The 13,002-nt window shown below is 36.4% G+C and overlaps 2 protein-coding genes across 2 annotated transcripts in view; both read left to right on the top strand.

The window, feature by feature from the left end:
* The window catches only part of LOC104812757 (heat stress transcription factor A-1d-like), a 4,676-nt gene extending 534 nt beyond the window's left edge, over nucleotides 1-4,142 (top strand). The window contains 6 exon segments of the mRNA XM_010540082.1: nucleotides 13-243; nucleotides 1,856-2,887; nucleotides 2,890-3,056; nucleotides 3,229-3,268; nucleotides 3,402-3,518; nucleotides 3,695-4,142. Coding sequence (XP_010538384.1) covers nucleotides 13-243; nucleotides 1,856-2,887; nucleotides 2,890-3,056; nucleotides 3,229-3,241 — 1,443 coding nt within the window. The 3' untranslated portion in view covers nucleotides 3,242-3,268; nucleotides 3,402-3,518; nucleotides 3,695-4,142.
* A 1,621-nt stretch (nucleotides 4,143-5,763) lies between these two features.
* LOC104812758 (probable transcription factor KAN2) lies at nucleotides 5,764-11,330 on the top strand. Its single transcript, XM_010540083.2, has 6 exons — nucleotides 5,764-6,823; nucleotides 6,918-6,994; nucleotides 8,333-8,378; nucleotides 8,498-8,606; nucleotides 9,678-9,738; nucleotides 10,969-11,330. Exons 1-6 carry the CDS (start codon nucleotides 6,175-6,177, stop codon nucleotides 11,095-11,097), a joined length of 1,071 nt encoding a protein of 356 aa, XP_010538385.1. The 5' UTR covers nucleotides 5,764-6,174; the 3' UTR covers nucleotides 11,098-11,330.
* The last annotated feature ends 1,672 nt before the right edge of the window (nucleotides 11,331-13,002 follow it).

Genomic DNA, 13,002 nt, shown 5'->3' on the forward strand with positions numbered 1-13,002 from the left:
CCCCCCCAGCCCCCGCCTCCTCAGCCGCAGCCAGTGGCGGTTCAAAACGCTAACGCGCCCCCTCCGTTTCTGAGCAAGACGTACGGCATGGTCGATGATCCCGCCACCGATTCGATTGTGTCGTGGAGCCGTACCAACAACAGCTTCGTCGTTTGGAATCCGCCGGATTTCGCTCGAGATCTTCTTCCCAAGTACTTCAAGCACAATAATTTTTCCAGCTTCGTCAGACAGCTCAATACCTACGTATTTCCTCTTACTGTCGCTTTTTTTTTCATCCTTTCTCGATGCGAACTATACGTTCATGTGGAATTTGGAATTGTTACTCAATAGAATTTTTTTGGTCCATGTGATTCTCAAATTAATTTTTGCCAATTTGCAGAGGAATCGAGTTAGTTTTTGGGGGTATCTTCTTAGAGCTTCGTTGTCCTGTTTCCTTCTGAATACTCTGACTCTCCATTTACGAGTTCTGTGTGGTGACCTCTGGTTATTGGGGTTCTTGCGTATTTTGACTCGTCATCTTTGAATCGCAATATTATTAACAGAGATGCAGTTGATGATTAGGAGTAGTTGAGGAGGTTCAAAGAGGGAGATGTGGCTCTGCCTTGCGAGGATCTGTTTTAAATCAAGTAATAGAGGCTCTCTGTGACAGTGTATTTTTCATGTTTTAGGTGAATAAAAGACGGATATGGTCTGTAAGCCTGTTACAGTAGACTTCCCTGCATGTAGAGAAGGATTAGCTTGGGTTAACTATACTCGGAGCCCTTGTCTGGCTTTTAGAAATTTGAAATTAGTACAAAGGTTTGGCCTTTGATGTATTTTCCTTGTGTTTAAACTCCACGAAATGAGTGGTAATTCTGAGATTGTAATAACTCTTCCTGCATTTTTCTCAGCGACATAAAGACGAAGAAGGAAGAAAATAGGAAAAGAGAACAAATCTCATGTCGATCATGGCCTCAGTGCAAGCCTATAAACTTCTCTGTTACTACTACGGTCCCTATTTTTGTGCACGGATCAGGGTTTGTAGAGACAGGTAGTCTTCAGAAACTAGTACACCCTAAAGTCCCAGTCCCAGTTTGTTTCATTTTCCAAATCTGGGATGTAACTGCTGGTGCTTATCATATATCACTAGCTGTCAACTACTAGATATATGGGTGTTTGGTGTTGCAAGCTTTGCACATAAATTTCTTCCTTATGGCAGTTGCAACCTTTCAGGAATCGATCAAGTGTTGTAATCTTGTAGTGCATATCATTACAACCCTTCATTGATTGGCTCTTTATTATTTTGATTTAGGTAAGTTATTATCTGCTTATATTTGCATGTGCATAATTTGTAGTTGACTTGGATTTAGCTTATATTGTGTATGTGGTATGAATTTCGTATTTATAACATCCAGGTGCCATATGCAATCCCTATTATTTTTATTGTTTCTAGTGCCTTGGATAAAGCTTGAGCTTGTATATCATAGAAAGTTTAGACTCTCTTAAGTCGTTATCCTTCCTAGAGGTTCTTCCTGTCTTTCTGGTTTGGCTTTTGGAAGAATGCCATCTCGGAAGCAGAACATGTGTATGCTAATTTCTGTATTTCATTTGTCGGTCAGGTCAAGCCGGGTGCTATGCTTTACTTCTGATTAAATTGATTCTGAAACATATGATTCTTGTGCATAATTGTGCTTCTGTCTATGTTAACTTTGCCTGTCTCAACTTTTTTGGGTAGCTAGCATTTAAGTTTCTACAGACAATTTTAAGGTTTGTCCTATTGAAATCCATGTATTCATGGGCTCCTTTCTCATTCTTTTTGGGGTTGACCTTTGTGATCAATGATTATTCCATTGGCATGCCCATTTTTGTGTAACAGGGCTTCAGGAAGGTTGACCCTGATCTTCGGGAATTCGCAAACGAAGGTTTCTTAAGGGGTCAAAAACACCTACTAAAAACAATTACTAGACGAAAACCTGCCCATGGGCATGGACATCAGCATTCACATGGACAGAGCTCATCTGTTGGTGCATGTGTTGAAGTTGGAAAATTTGGTCTCGAAGAAGAGGTTGAGAGGCTTAAAAGGGACAAAAATGTCCTCATGCAGGCACTCGTTAGATTAAGACAGCAGCAACAAAGCACTGACAACCAACTTCAAACAATGATCCAACGTCTTCAGGGCATGGAGCAGCGGCAGCAGCATATAATGTCATTCCTTGCAAAGGCCGTACAGAGCCCTCATTTTCTTGCTCAGTTTCTACAGCCGCAGCAGCAAAATGAGAGTAATAGGCGCATTAGTGAAGCCAATAAGAAGCGAAGGTTGAAGAAGGGAGGGATTACTGAGAACCAGAGTGCTGCTTCTCCTGATGGTCAGATTGTGAAATATCAACCTCCAATGCACGAGCAAGCAGAAGCAATGTTCAGACAGCTAATGAAGATGGAACCTTATAGAAGCAGTGATGAATCTTTCCTTCCGGGTAATGATACTCCTTCAATGGGGATAGAGACGGAGACTTCATCGATCCATGTATCAGGTGTGACTCTTCAGGAGATGCCACCAACTTCCTTCCCTCATCCATCAGCAACTGTTTCTGAAATACATTCATCATCACCGAGTGGAACAACTCCCAACAAGGTTACAGTTGCTAAGTTTGCAGACCTCGGTGGGTATGCACCACCAGAAGAAGCAAACAGGGAGTCTGTTCCTTCCCCTGATCTGGCTCTGCCTGATTTTTCTGAAATGCTACCAGACAGTAGTGTTGACGTTCCTGCAGATAGTTTCATGGAGCCAGATACTGGTTCTTGTGCATTCGAGGACCTTGATTCGTTGGTGAATGGCTCTTTGCCCTTTGACATTGATGACATTCCTCCCGATGCCGAGATAGACCCCTTGGTTGATTACTCTACTCTCCTGGAAGACTATCTCGTTCAAGCCCGGTGCCAGATGATATTATGGATTCAGCACCGGCAGATGCAACAACCGAGAAGAAGCAAAATGGACGGGACAAAGCCAAGCACATAGGCAAGCTGACTGAACAGATGGGCCTTCTCTCGCCTGAGATCAAGAACTTTCCGCCAAGGTAAAAACTACTCCTTCATGGTGGGTTGTTTTGAATTTTCAGTCAAAATCCCAAATTCACCGTGATGAGTTTTGCGAACAAAATGGTTCAGAATTATTTAGACTGACAAGTTTGATTCCACGTTTAACTTGAGCTTGCATCTCTGTGTGTAAAATATCCTTCTGTCATTCAGGCAAGATCCCTGATCCTTGGATGTCTCCAAGTCTTTCGAGGTAAGAACATTGTCCCTCCTGGGACTTCAATTCACTCTGATCTGAATAATATCTCAGATGCTTCTCCCCTTTCTCTGGAACCTTTTTGATAAGATTCTGTCTGACATGATCATCCCGGGAATCTGTGTTGAAGTTTTCCTCTCGGGGGTCCTCTGTGAATCCCCTTTGTTACAAGAGAAAGCAACGCGGACCATTTGTTAAGAAGTCAGAATCTAGGTCTGGGGGTGGAACAGGATCAAATCGATTTGAGGTACTTCTCGATAGCTCACCCAATCTCTTACAATTTTTTGCTCCGCCTTTGGAGTCTAGAAAGCAATGGATGCATAAACGATCTGATACATTTTTTTAAAAAAAAATTGTGAGATCATATGATGAACTGAACAAAGGCCGCCAGTAACTATTTCTTCTTGTCGCATCCCCTTGTAGGAGGGGTAATGCCTGCAGGCCGTAGAAACTTGCCATGCCAGCAACCCATCGTGTGGAGAGCCTCTCTCTCCATTGCCAAGCAGATTTCTTCCTTCTTTGGTCTCGGAAATGGCGTAGCCATGTGAGTGACGATGAATCTCGAGAGATTTGGTAGGAAAAAAGGTACACTTGCTGGTCTAACAGTATGTATGTATGTATGTATGTATGTATGTATGTATGTATGTATGTATGTATGTATGTATGTATGTATGTATGTATGTATGTATGTATGTATGTATGTATGTATGTATGTATGTATGTATGTATGTATGTATATACATGTGTGAGTCTGTGGTTACCAACCTTGATTTTCTCTAATTTTGTTTTTTGGTCGTAAATTTTGTGTGGGTCACATCATATTTAGTGCTTTACAAGAAACATTTCTAATGAAATTATAGATTTTGTCCCATTCGTATTTACTAACCATAGATGGAGGTGGCTCGGAATTATACTGGGCGGGCTGATTGAAGCATATGTTAGGCCCAATTACATAATGGGCCTACCATCGAACTATTTTTTGTTAATGACGAGGGTATTTTTGTAATTCCTTGGTATTAGTATTAGGTACAATTATTCCTTTTGGGTAGAATGGCGTGGATTAGGAATGAGAAAGAAAATCGTGATAGCAATGGCATAGTCTTGTTGTCACCCAGGACTCAAGATAATTATGCTTTTTATTTAATTCACTAATTGTGTATAATGCCACATAATATTCTGCAAAACTATTTGATGCGAAATAGAAGTTGAACTACCAAACAGTTTTGTGGGAAATAGTGGGTTTATGTATTATGATCTCGACAAATTAATTACCACAAAAGTAATGATGATTTTTCAAATTCCAAATCTTTAATTGATTAAAATCAAAGGAAACTATACATTCACACACATGTTTGTTTTTTGAAAAGGAAAGATGATGTTTCAACAAGGCACCATTCAGTGGGACACAACAAACATGCAAACGAAGAATTGCAATGAGATTAGCATTTGTAATTTTCATATGATATGATTGTGTAGAACTGAAAATGGCTAGGAAAGGAACTTGGCAAGGATGACTCCGGATCGATCAGAGGGTTACAAGGGCAAGAGAGTAATTGTCCAAGAAAAACCCTAGCGAGCAGAGCCAAAGTGAATCATCATCATGTGATGGTGGACTCATTATTGTATAAGCTAAATTTGCTTTGTTTTGCTTTTTTATTTTTTCCTTCTCTCTCCCAATCTCTCTTTTTATCTTTTTTTTTTCTCTGTTCTTCTTTTATCACCTTTTTTAAAAAATCAGTGTGCTTCTTTTTGGAATGAATTTAGGGTTTGTAAAAAGGAGCAATCAACCTCGGGTTTCAATTAAACATTGCAAGAGCGTGTGGGTTGTTAAAAAAGAAACAACCATGCCAAAGTTTTCACCTTTTTTTTTTTTTTAATCGAGTTCTATATTTTTTTAATCCAATTAATAATGCACATTTATGGCACAGGTTCCAATTTTTTTTTTTATTAAATTTCTACCATCCTATATATGCGATAAAACTGTATACTTGATGTAAGATATATATTAACACATGTTAAACAGCTCATTAGTAAACAAACTGAACTGCCTTGTAATTGTTGCAATCTATGACATGATATTGATCTATTTGGCTTTTCGGTATACCCTTCCTTCTCACGTTAACAAAATACTCTTTGATCCTTCAGATTTCGCACTAGTCGGAAAATCTCGCAAGAGAAAAGGCAAACTTTAAATTTTGACTGCTTTTGGTTATGATTTCTAAATGTCTATGACTGTTTTAGTATTAATTCAGGTTTTGTCTACATGAATTCTATTATCTGTACTTAGTGATATTATCTCATTGTCTTCCCTATTGTAAGAATATTTATATTTATACATTTACGGTTAACAAAAAAAATAAAAAAAAAAGCAATATATAAGAAAAGAAACGAAATAAAAAAAGGGTTCAAAAAGATATAAAGGAATTATTGCTTTTTGCTCCAAAGAAAACAAAAGGGTGCAGAGAAAGAAGGAAGGAATTATTGCTCTTCTCTTCTTCCATTTCTTCGTCACTTTGCTCATCATCCCTTTTATTAACCTAGCTTCCCTAAAACCCCCATGTCCTCTCTCTCTCTCTCTCTCTCTCTCCCAATTACTGTGTGTCATTTTCTCACCTAGACTTCACACAAAAGAAACAACCATTCATGCAATGAATACCTTGTCATTTCTTCTTCTTCCTTTCTCTCTCCATATCTCAACAAATCTCCCAAACAAGAACACACTTTGATCAATATTCTCAAGAAAATCCAGACATCTCCCCAAAAAAACAGAATACCCTTTTTATCCATACCCATAAAGACGCTTCTTCTTTTCTTCTCCTCCACCTCAGTAAAACAAGAACCGGCCGGGCTTCATTCTGAGAGCTCACACAGCCAGAAAGAATCAAAAGGGCGCGGCTACAATCATGGAGCTGTTTCCTGCTCAACCGGATTTGTCCCTACAGATCCATCCTCCGGATAGAAAACTAACGTCGACGTGGCAGAGAAGACCGGCAGAAGAAGCTGGGGATCTTGATTTAGGGTTTTGGAGAAGAGCTTTGGAACCTTCCGATTCGAAAACCGACTCTTCGACAGAACCGAACTCATCGCCTCTATCCCGTTTTCTCCCGAATTGCAATGGCTCCGACGCCTTGAACTCGTTTCAATTTCAGACACGAGAGAAAGAACAAGTGTTTCAAGAACAACAAAATCAAGAACTACGACATGGGGTTCTTCTTATTCAAGATCTCAACTTCTTAAGACCGATACGAGGAGTCCCACTTTACCAAAATCCTCCTCCACCACAGTGTTTCCCTTTCGATCCTTCTTCTCCATGTGTAAACAACCTTAGTGCTTGTACTAACTCCGGTTTACAAAACCCTAATTATCACCCTAACCATCACCTCCAACACCGTCATCATCATCATCATCATCGGGGACTGATGACAAACAATCAGTCAAGATTAATGCCACGATTTCCGGCGAAGAGAAGCATGAGAGCTCCTCGGATGCGGTGGACGACCACTCTCCATGCTCGGTTCGTCCACGCCGTCCAATTGCTCGGCGGCCATGAAAGTATGTCGACCCTGAAAATTAATCAAATCTTTCTCCTTTATTCAAATTCCTAATTATCAAATCGTTTTCCGCTTCATTTTTTTAACCATTATAGGAGCAACACCCAAATCGGTTCTTGAGCTCATGGATGTAAAAGACCTTACCTTGGCTCATGTCAAGTCTCATTTGCAGGTAATCGTCAGTTTATTCTATTAATTGATTTGCCTCCTCGAAAGAACACAAATCTCAATTTTGTTCAAAAAAAAAAGTTGATCTTTTCCTCAAATCCTTGGCACTTCGTTTTCTTTCTAGATCTGATGGTCGACCTGCAAGATGATAGACATGTTTTTTTTTCTTTGTTTTCTTGCAAAAAAAAAAAAGAAGATTTGTATTGTAATAAGTAAACAAAATTATTCAATATTACTATTACTGACACACATAGAGAGAGAGAGAGAGAAGTAAAAATGTTTTATTTTTATCGGTTTCAGAGAACAAGAAAGACAAAACTAAGCCCTAAAACATTCATGAAAACGTGCCATTAATCTTCTTTATATTCGTTTTTCTTGGTAATTTATATGCCAAAGTTAGATTTATATCTTTAGAATAAAATGGGTTTTCTCGAGAATATATGAACAACTTAAATACTTTTTTTTTGGTTAATTAATGTCACATCTGATTACTCAATTTTTATTATGCATAGTTTTGAGTATTTTTGTATTCTTATTCGGTATATCATGGAAATAGAGAGAAAGGTAAAGTACAGAAACGCCATCATTTCTCAATGATGACATGATCTTCTCTCCACCGTAGCCAGAGAGAAGTGGGTCGGGATTTAACTCAACCACGGTCCACCTTTAACGGATCAGGTTTTAACCATGGTCATTCGTACGCAAAATGAATTCATGCATGGACATGAAAATTACGAATCGCATTAATGATGATATTTAATGCTTCTGTGCCCCAATAGTTAATTTCCATTATCTTCCAATGCATGCATATATGCTTTCAGGATTTCTTAGTACTGTGCACTTGTGCCCGAATACACCTTGTTGTCTTTGGCTCTATCCAAGGTGACCATTTCGGTTTTCGGTGGTTATTATTCGTATTTGGTTATTTAAGTTATAGAAAAACTATATCCATGTTTTTATAATTGAATTCGATTCGATTAAGATTCGGTTTTTTATTGACAATTTTTTTAAAAGGAATTTTCAATTTTTTCAGTTATCTTTTATATTCTATTCTATTCGGTTATTTTTTATAGGTTTAAAAAAGTTATAACCATTTGATTTTTATATCGAATTCAATTCGGTTAAAGTTATCTCTTTTTCGGTTAATAGCCAAAATGGTCCTCCCTAACTCTATCTTTGATACCGCCGAATAGCACGGTGGTCTACTTTCTGTGTGTGCGTGTATGCATATGAGGTTAAGACAAAACATAATTAACAGTTACGGGTCTGGCAGAGCTTTTTCTAATTGAATATCGCACGATCTTTTTAAATAATTTATCGTATTTGCTTGTGGTGAAATCAGATGTACCGGACAGTGAAGACCACCGACAAAGCTGCAGTTTCATCAGGTTTTTCCTTTTTGGCTCTCTCTATAATTACGTTTATCGTCGGACAAAATTTATATATATTTGTATAAAACATTATTAAAAAAAAAACCCTAATCTGAATTATTCAACATTGTTTAAAGGGCAATCCGATGTCTGTGAAAACGGATCTTCGGGAGACAACTCAGACGATTGGATATCTAGCCGTGACAGCGGAAAACATGGTCGTGGTCTATGGTGCAACTCCTCGGGGTAATTAAGTCATTATTCGTACGTATATACATATTTACATGAACAAGTATAACTAGATATCTATGCTTATATATATCTTAATATTTGTTAGTCCGTAAGCCTTACGTACTGCGTGGGGACGCTCATTGCGTGCGCGTATATATGCACGACATACGTATGCATTTTCCGCCGTTAGTTTCGTACGTGTACGAAAATACACACACGTAGACGTAGATACGTACATTTATACAGAAAATGCCATGACAAGCCCGAATATTTTCGACACGCGTTCTGTTTGTATAAACAGATTCCATCTGGGTATGTATGTAAAAAAAGCAGCATATACGCGTATGTACGTTTGTATGCATGTACGGCATGAGAGAGAGAGAGAGAGAGAGAGAGAGAGAAACGAGAGTTACATGCAACTAGGAAACAGGTTTGTTTGCCTTTTTGTTCTGTGTTCTGTCTATTTGTGTCTGTTAACAACACACCGTTGGAACTTAAAGAATTCATGATGGTTTAATGATTCATCACGATGGTCTCTCTCTCTCTCTCTCTATATATATATATATATATATATATCCCCACTCCATAAGTAAAATAATTTAAATGGAAAAAGAGGCGAAGAAAAAGGAGAGAATTAGTAAAAAAAAAAAGAAACCCACCCCGTTATTGTTCCTAGAAAAACTAAGGAGTCCCTTATTATATATGCGCGTGTATTCTACATGAATGCATCATATATGATACATATGGTGTATTAATTGTGTTGAAAGCTTTTCGTTTTTTGTTTTTAAATATATATATATATATAGAAATAAATATTCATTACATGACACCTTCCTTTTTCTCTTTTTTTTTTTTGGTTCAAAGGTAAAATTTTCTTCCCTTGCTTTCTCTCCTTCTTCCTCTCTCTCCATTTTCCCCTTTATTCTTTTTTTTTTTTGGTAAAATCTTCTTTTTGTTTGGCTATTTTATTTTATCTCTTTTCGACGTGCATGGCTTACGGTCTGAATCTGATCGCAATTACTCTTTCGCTCTAGCTTTCTTTTCTCTGTCTAATCTCACGAGTATCCTTTTTGTTGGCTTTTGCAGTGAGGTACTGTTGCATGGGATGCCGAACGACACTGTTGGAGAAAATACACTGCCCTCTCAGGTACGAAGTCTCTTTCCCAGATTGTCCTTCTTTATTTATATATGTATACATACATACATATATATATACCCATATATTGTATGTGCGTATATATATATATATATTCATGCATATATATGAAAGACTCGGCAAAGGACGAATATATAGGCGAAGAGAAATAAAACGTGATATATCAAATGACTACGTATATATTTTTCTTTTCCATTTCTGCTGGTCATAGAACTTGTGGAACAAAGGGCTTTTCTCAAAGCTGGCTCTAGGCCCTTTCAAATGCAAAAGGATATTTTCGTCATTTCGATAAGTAGTGTGATTTTTCCGTACACCGTCCCTAGATAAAAAAAACCCTAACCCCATTGACCATGAGCCCGTGTTGACTTTGAGAGGCACAGAGAGCTTGGTGCCATTACCTAAACAAATTGGTACCAAGCAATTAATTTGTTATTGCGTAGCCATGTAGTTTTAGAGAGTATTTTTTTTTATTTGATAGATTTTGTTTTAGATTTTTAGGTAATTTTTAAAAAATATTTCCAATTTCACTCTTAATTAATATATTCAACTTCAATAAAAATATTAATAAAAACATGATTTAATGAGGGTATATAAGATTTTTTATGTTTTCTTAAAAAATGGAAAAAATCTAAAACGTTATATATAGGATCGATGCAAAAACGAACGGGCTCACGAACTATATCGTGTGTCGACTGAGCTAATCCGTGTCGACCTCAGTTCATGATGGGTTGGCTCGCCATAGCCTGTTTTTTTTTTTTTGGGTTCATATGATTTTTTCTAACCCAATTTAGTAAAACGAGTTGTTTCGGACAATACTCGTTTCGCATGCATCCATATATTACATTGACGAAATAATTTGTGTTGCCATTAACGATAAGAACCGTGCATTGATAAGGAAATTGTTAGTTGCCTTTAAGATGTGTTTTTTTTATAGTGTGCAACACTAGCCTTAGATCTTATGAATTATGATACTATCTTTCATAATGTGGGCTTAATTAAAGCGGTATATATAAATGGTTTAATAGTGAATATTATGGACATATATAAGTATATCGTGTTTCCTAATTAGATTATGAGAGTCATTCTTGAGTCATGACTATAATAAATTAACTTTATATGTGTATATATTTTTCATATAATGGAAAATGCCAAGGAATCAAATAATTCCGCAACACTTATATCATAATTAATCATTTTTTTTTTTGTTGTCGGTCCGAACAGAAGGAAATGGATCCAAAGTGCTCAAGTTATGAGAGAATATCATCAGAAGAGAGAAGCTCATCAAGCATCGTCTCAGCAACAAGCCCCTCACAGCCAAATCTCGAGTTTACTTTGGGCAGGCCTCAATAGCTTGTTTTCACTTTTTACTATTAACAGCTAAAATTAATTACTAATATCCATATTTAATACGTACACTTTTTTTTTGTAATTTTAATTTTGCTGCCCTTTTGTTGGAAGGGAAAAAAAAATGTGAGCTTTTTTTTTTTTTTTAATTGTTGTTGTGTGTATGTGAGGAGGCCGAGAAGTGGAAAGATCGAGTTCAACGCTAAGGATTAATTAAAAACAGATGCATAAATGTAATCCTTGGAAAACTAAAACTGAGGTTTGCTATATACACTCATGCATAAATACATGATTTATATAATGTTCATAGAGTTTTTTTTTTTTTGGGGAATTAAAGCAACATATAAACTCAAATCGTTTTCACATCAAAGAATGTAAAGAAAATTTTGGATCATATAAGTGACAAAAATTAAAAAAAAAAAAAGGAAAAAGCATAGAATATAAAGTAACGGACAACAAAGATAAAGATGTATTAAAAAAGAGAGAAAAAAGGTAAAGTTATGAGAGGGAAAAAAAAGAGAATAGAAATTAAATTTTATTGGAATAAATAATTGATCTAAACGTGAAAATCTGGTTGATATCGAGAGAACTTAACCACACAGACAGAAGTCGTACCAAGGACTGCATGGTAATTGCAACGTACTGCTTGATAAATATATTTTCCAAATAAACTTATTTTATTATTAAAAAGCCATATTTTTAATGATATAATATCCTATAAAAGTTTCTTGTAGTGGATTGAACAATAACACGTAAAAGGGTATATGATATAGTGCGTTGACATGCATTCTACAAATTCTCTCTCGTTAAATTCAACACTTGGAATTTTCTTATTTTTTTAGATTTGTGAACGCATTTATCAACTTCTTTTAAGATACTCGAATCGGTAAGACTTTGAATCTCTCCAAATTACCCATTGTTTTTTTAAAATGTGATTTAATAGATCGAGTTAGAAATTATATATGTCAACTTTCTATAATTAAGGAATCACACCCAACCTAGGTAGTTCAACTAGTGAAACGGTGCGTAAAGCGTCTGTCTCGCCCCGAGTTCGAATCTCAGACTGGAAAGAAAACGCATAATTCAAATCACATTGCTGGCTCCCGACCCCGGGATTAGTTTAGATCTCGGCCCAGAAAACCCGATTACCCAAAAAAAAAAGTAATATCGATCGATATGGCTCTTTTATAAGTTCAGAATAATGTATTTAGTAGTGCTGGTTCCTCACTTCCCACAACGTATACTATGAAATGGCTTAAAATATATTGAAAAACGTCGATACTATTTATAATTAACCGTCTCAAAATAAAAATTGAATAAAATTTTCAATAAATGGAATCAATAATAATCAATAACTAAGCATCTTGTCGGTGAATTCCATTAAGATATAGGTATTGTAGTGTATAAATTTTTTCATTGTCACGTGTAATGCGAAAAACGGAAACCACAATATTATTATTATGATAATTGATAAAAAGGCAAAACATAATGTGAGAACAGTTGAAAAATTACAGTAAATAAAAGGCAACGGCAAAAGATTATAATAATTTCTGCACACCAATAAATTATTACAAGCTCTTTTTTTTTCCAACTTTTCCCAAATCATAACAATGTGGGACAAGAATTAGATGATAAAATCACTGTTAATTCATAATTGGAAAATTATTGTGATGAATGATATATATATATATATATATATATAGAGAGAGAGAGAGAGAGAGAGAGAGAGATTTGAGTATGAGAGAAATATAAGGGACAGGTGAAAGGAAAGGTGGGAGCAGCACAAGTTAAGTTATGCAGTCTCCACGTGAAATGACTCTCATAGAATATAGAGAAAAGGTTGACCCTACAAAATTTAAGTAATAATAAAATAAATATATAGCATCGATCGGGGGTCAGTCCATTTTATTT

Source organism: Tarenaya hassleriana, unplaced genomic scaffold, assembly GCF_000463585.1.
Source record: "Tarenaya hassleriana unplaced genomic scaffold, ASM46358v1 Cleome2, whole genome shotgun sequence".
In the NCBI taxonomy this organism is placed as follows: domain Eukaryota; kingdom Viridiplantae; phylum Streptophyta; class Magnoliopsida; order Brassicales; family Cleomaceae; genus Tarenaya; species Tarenaya hassleriana.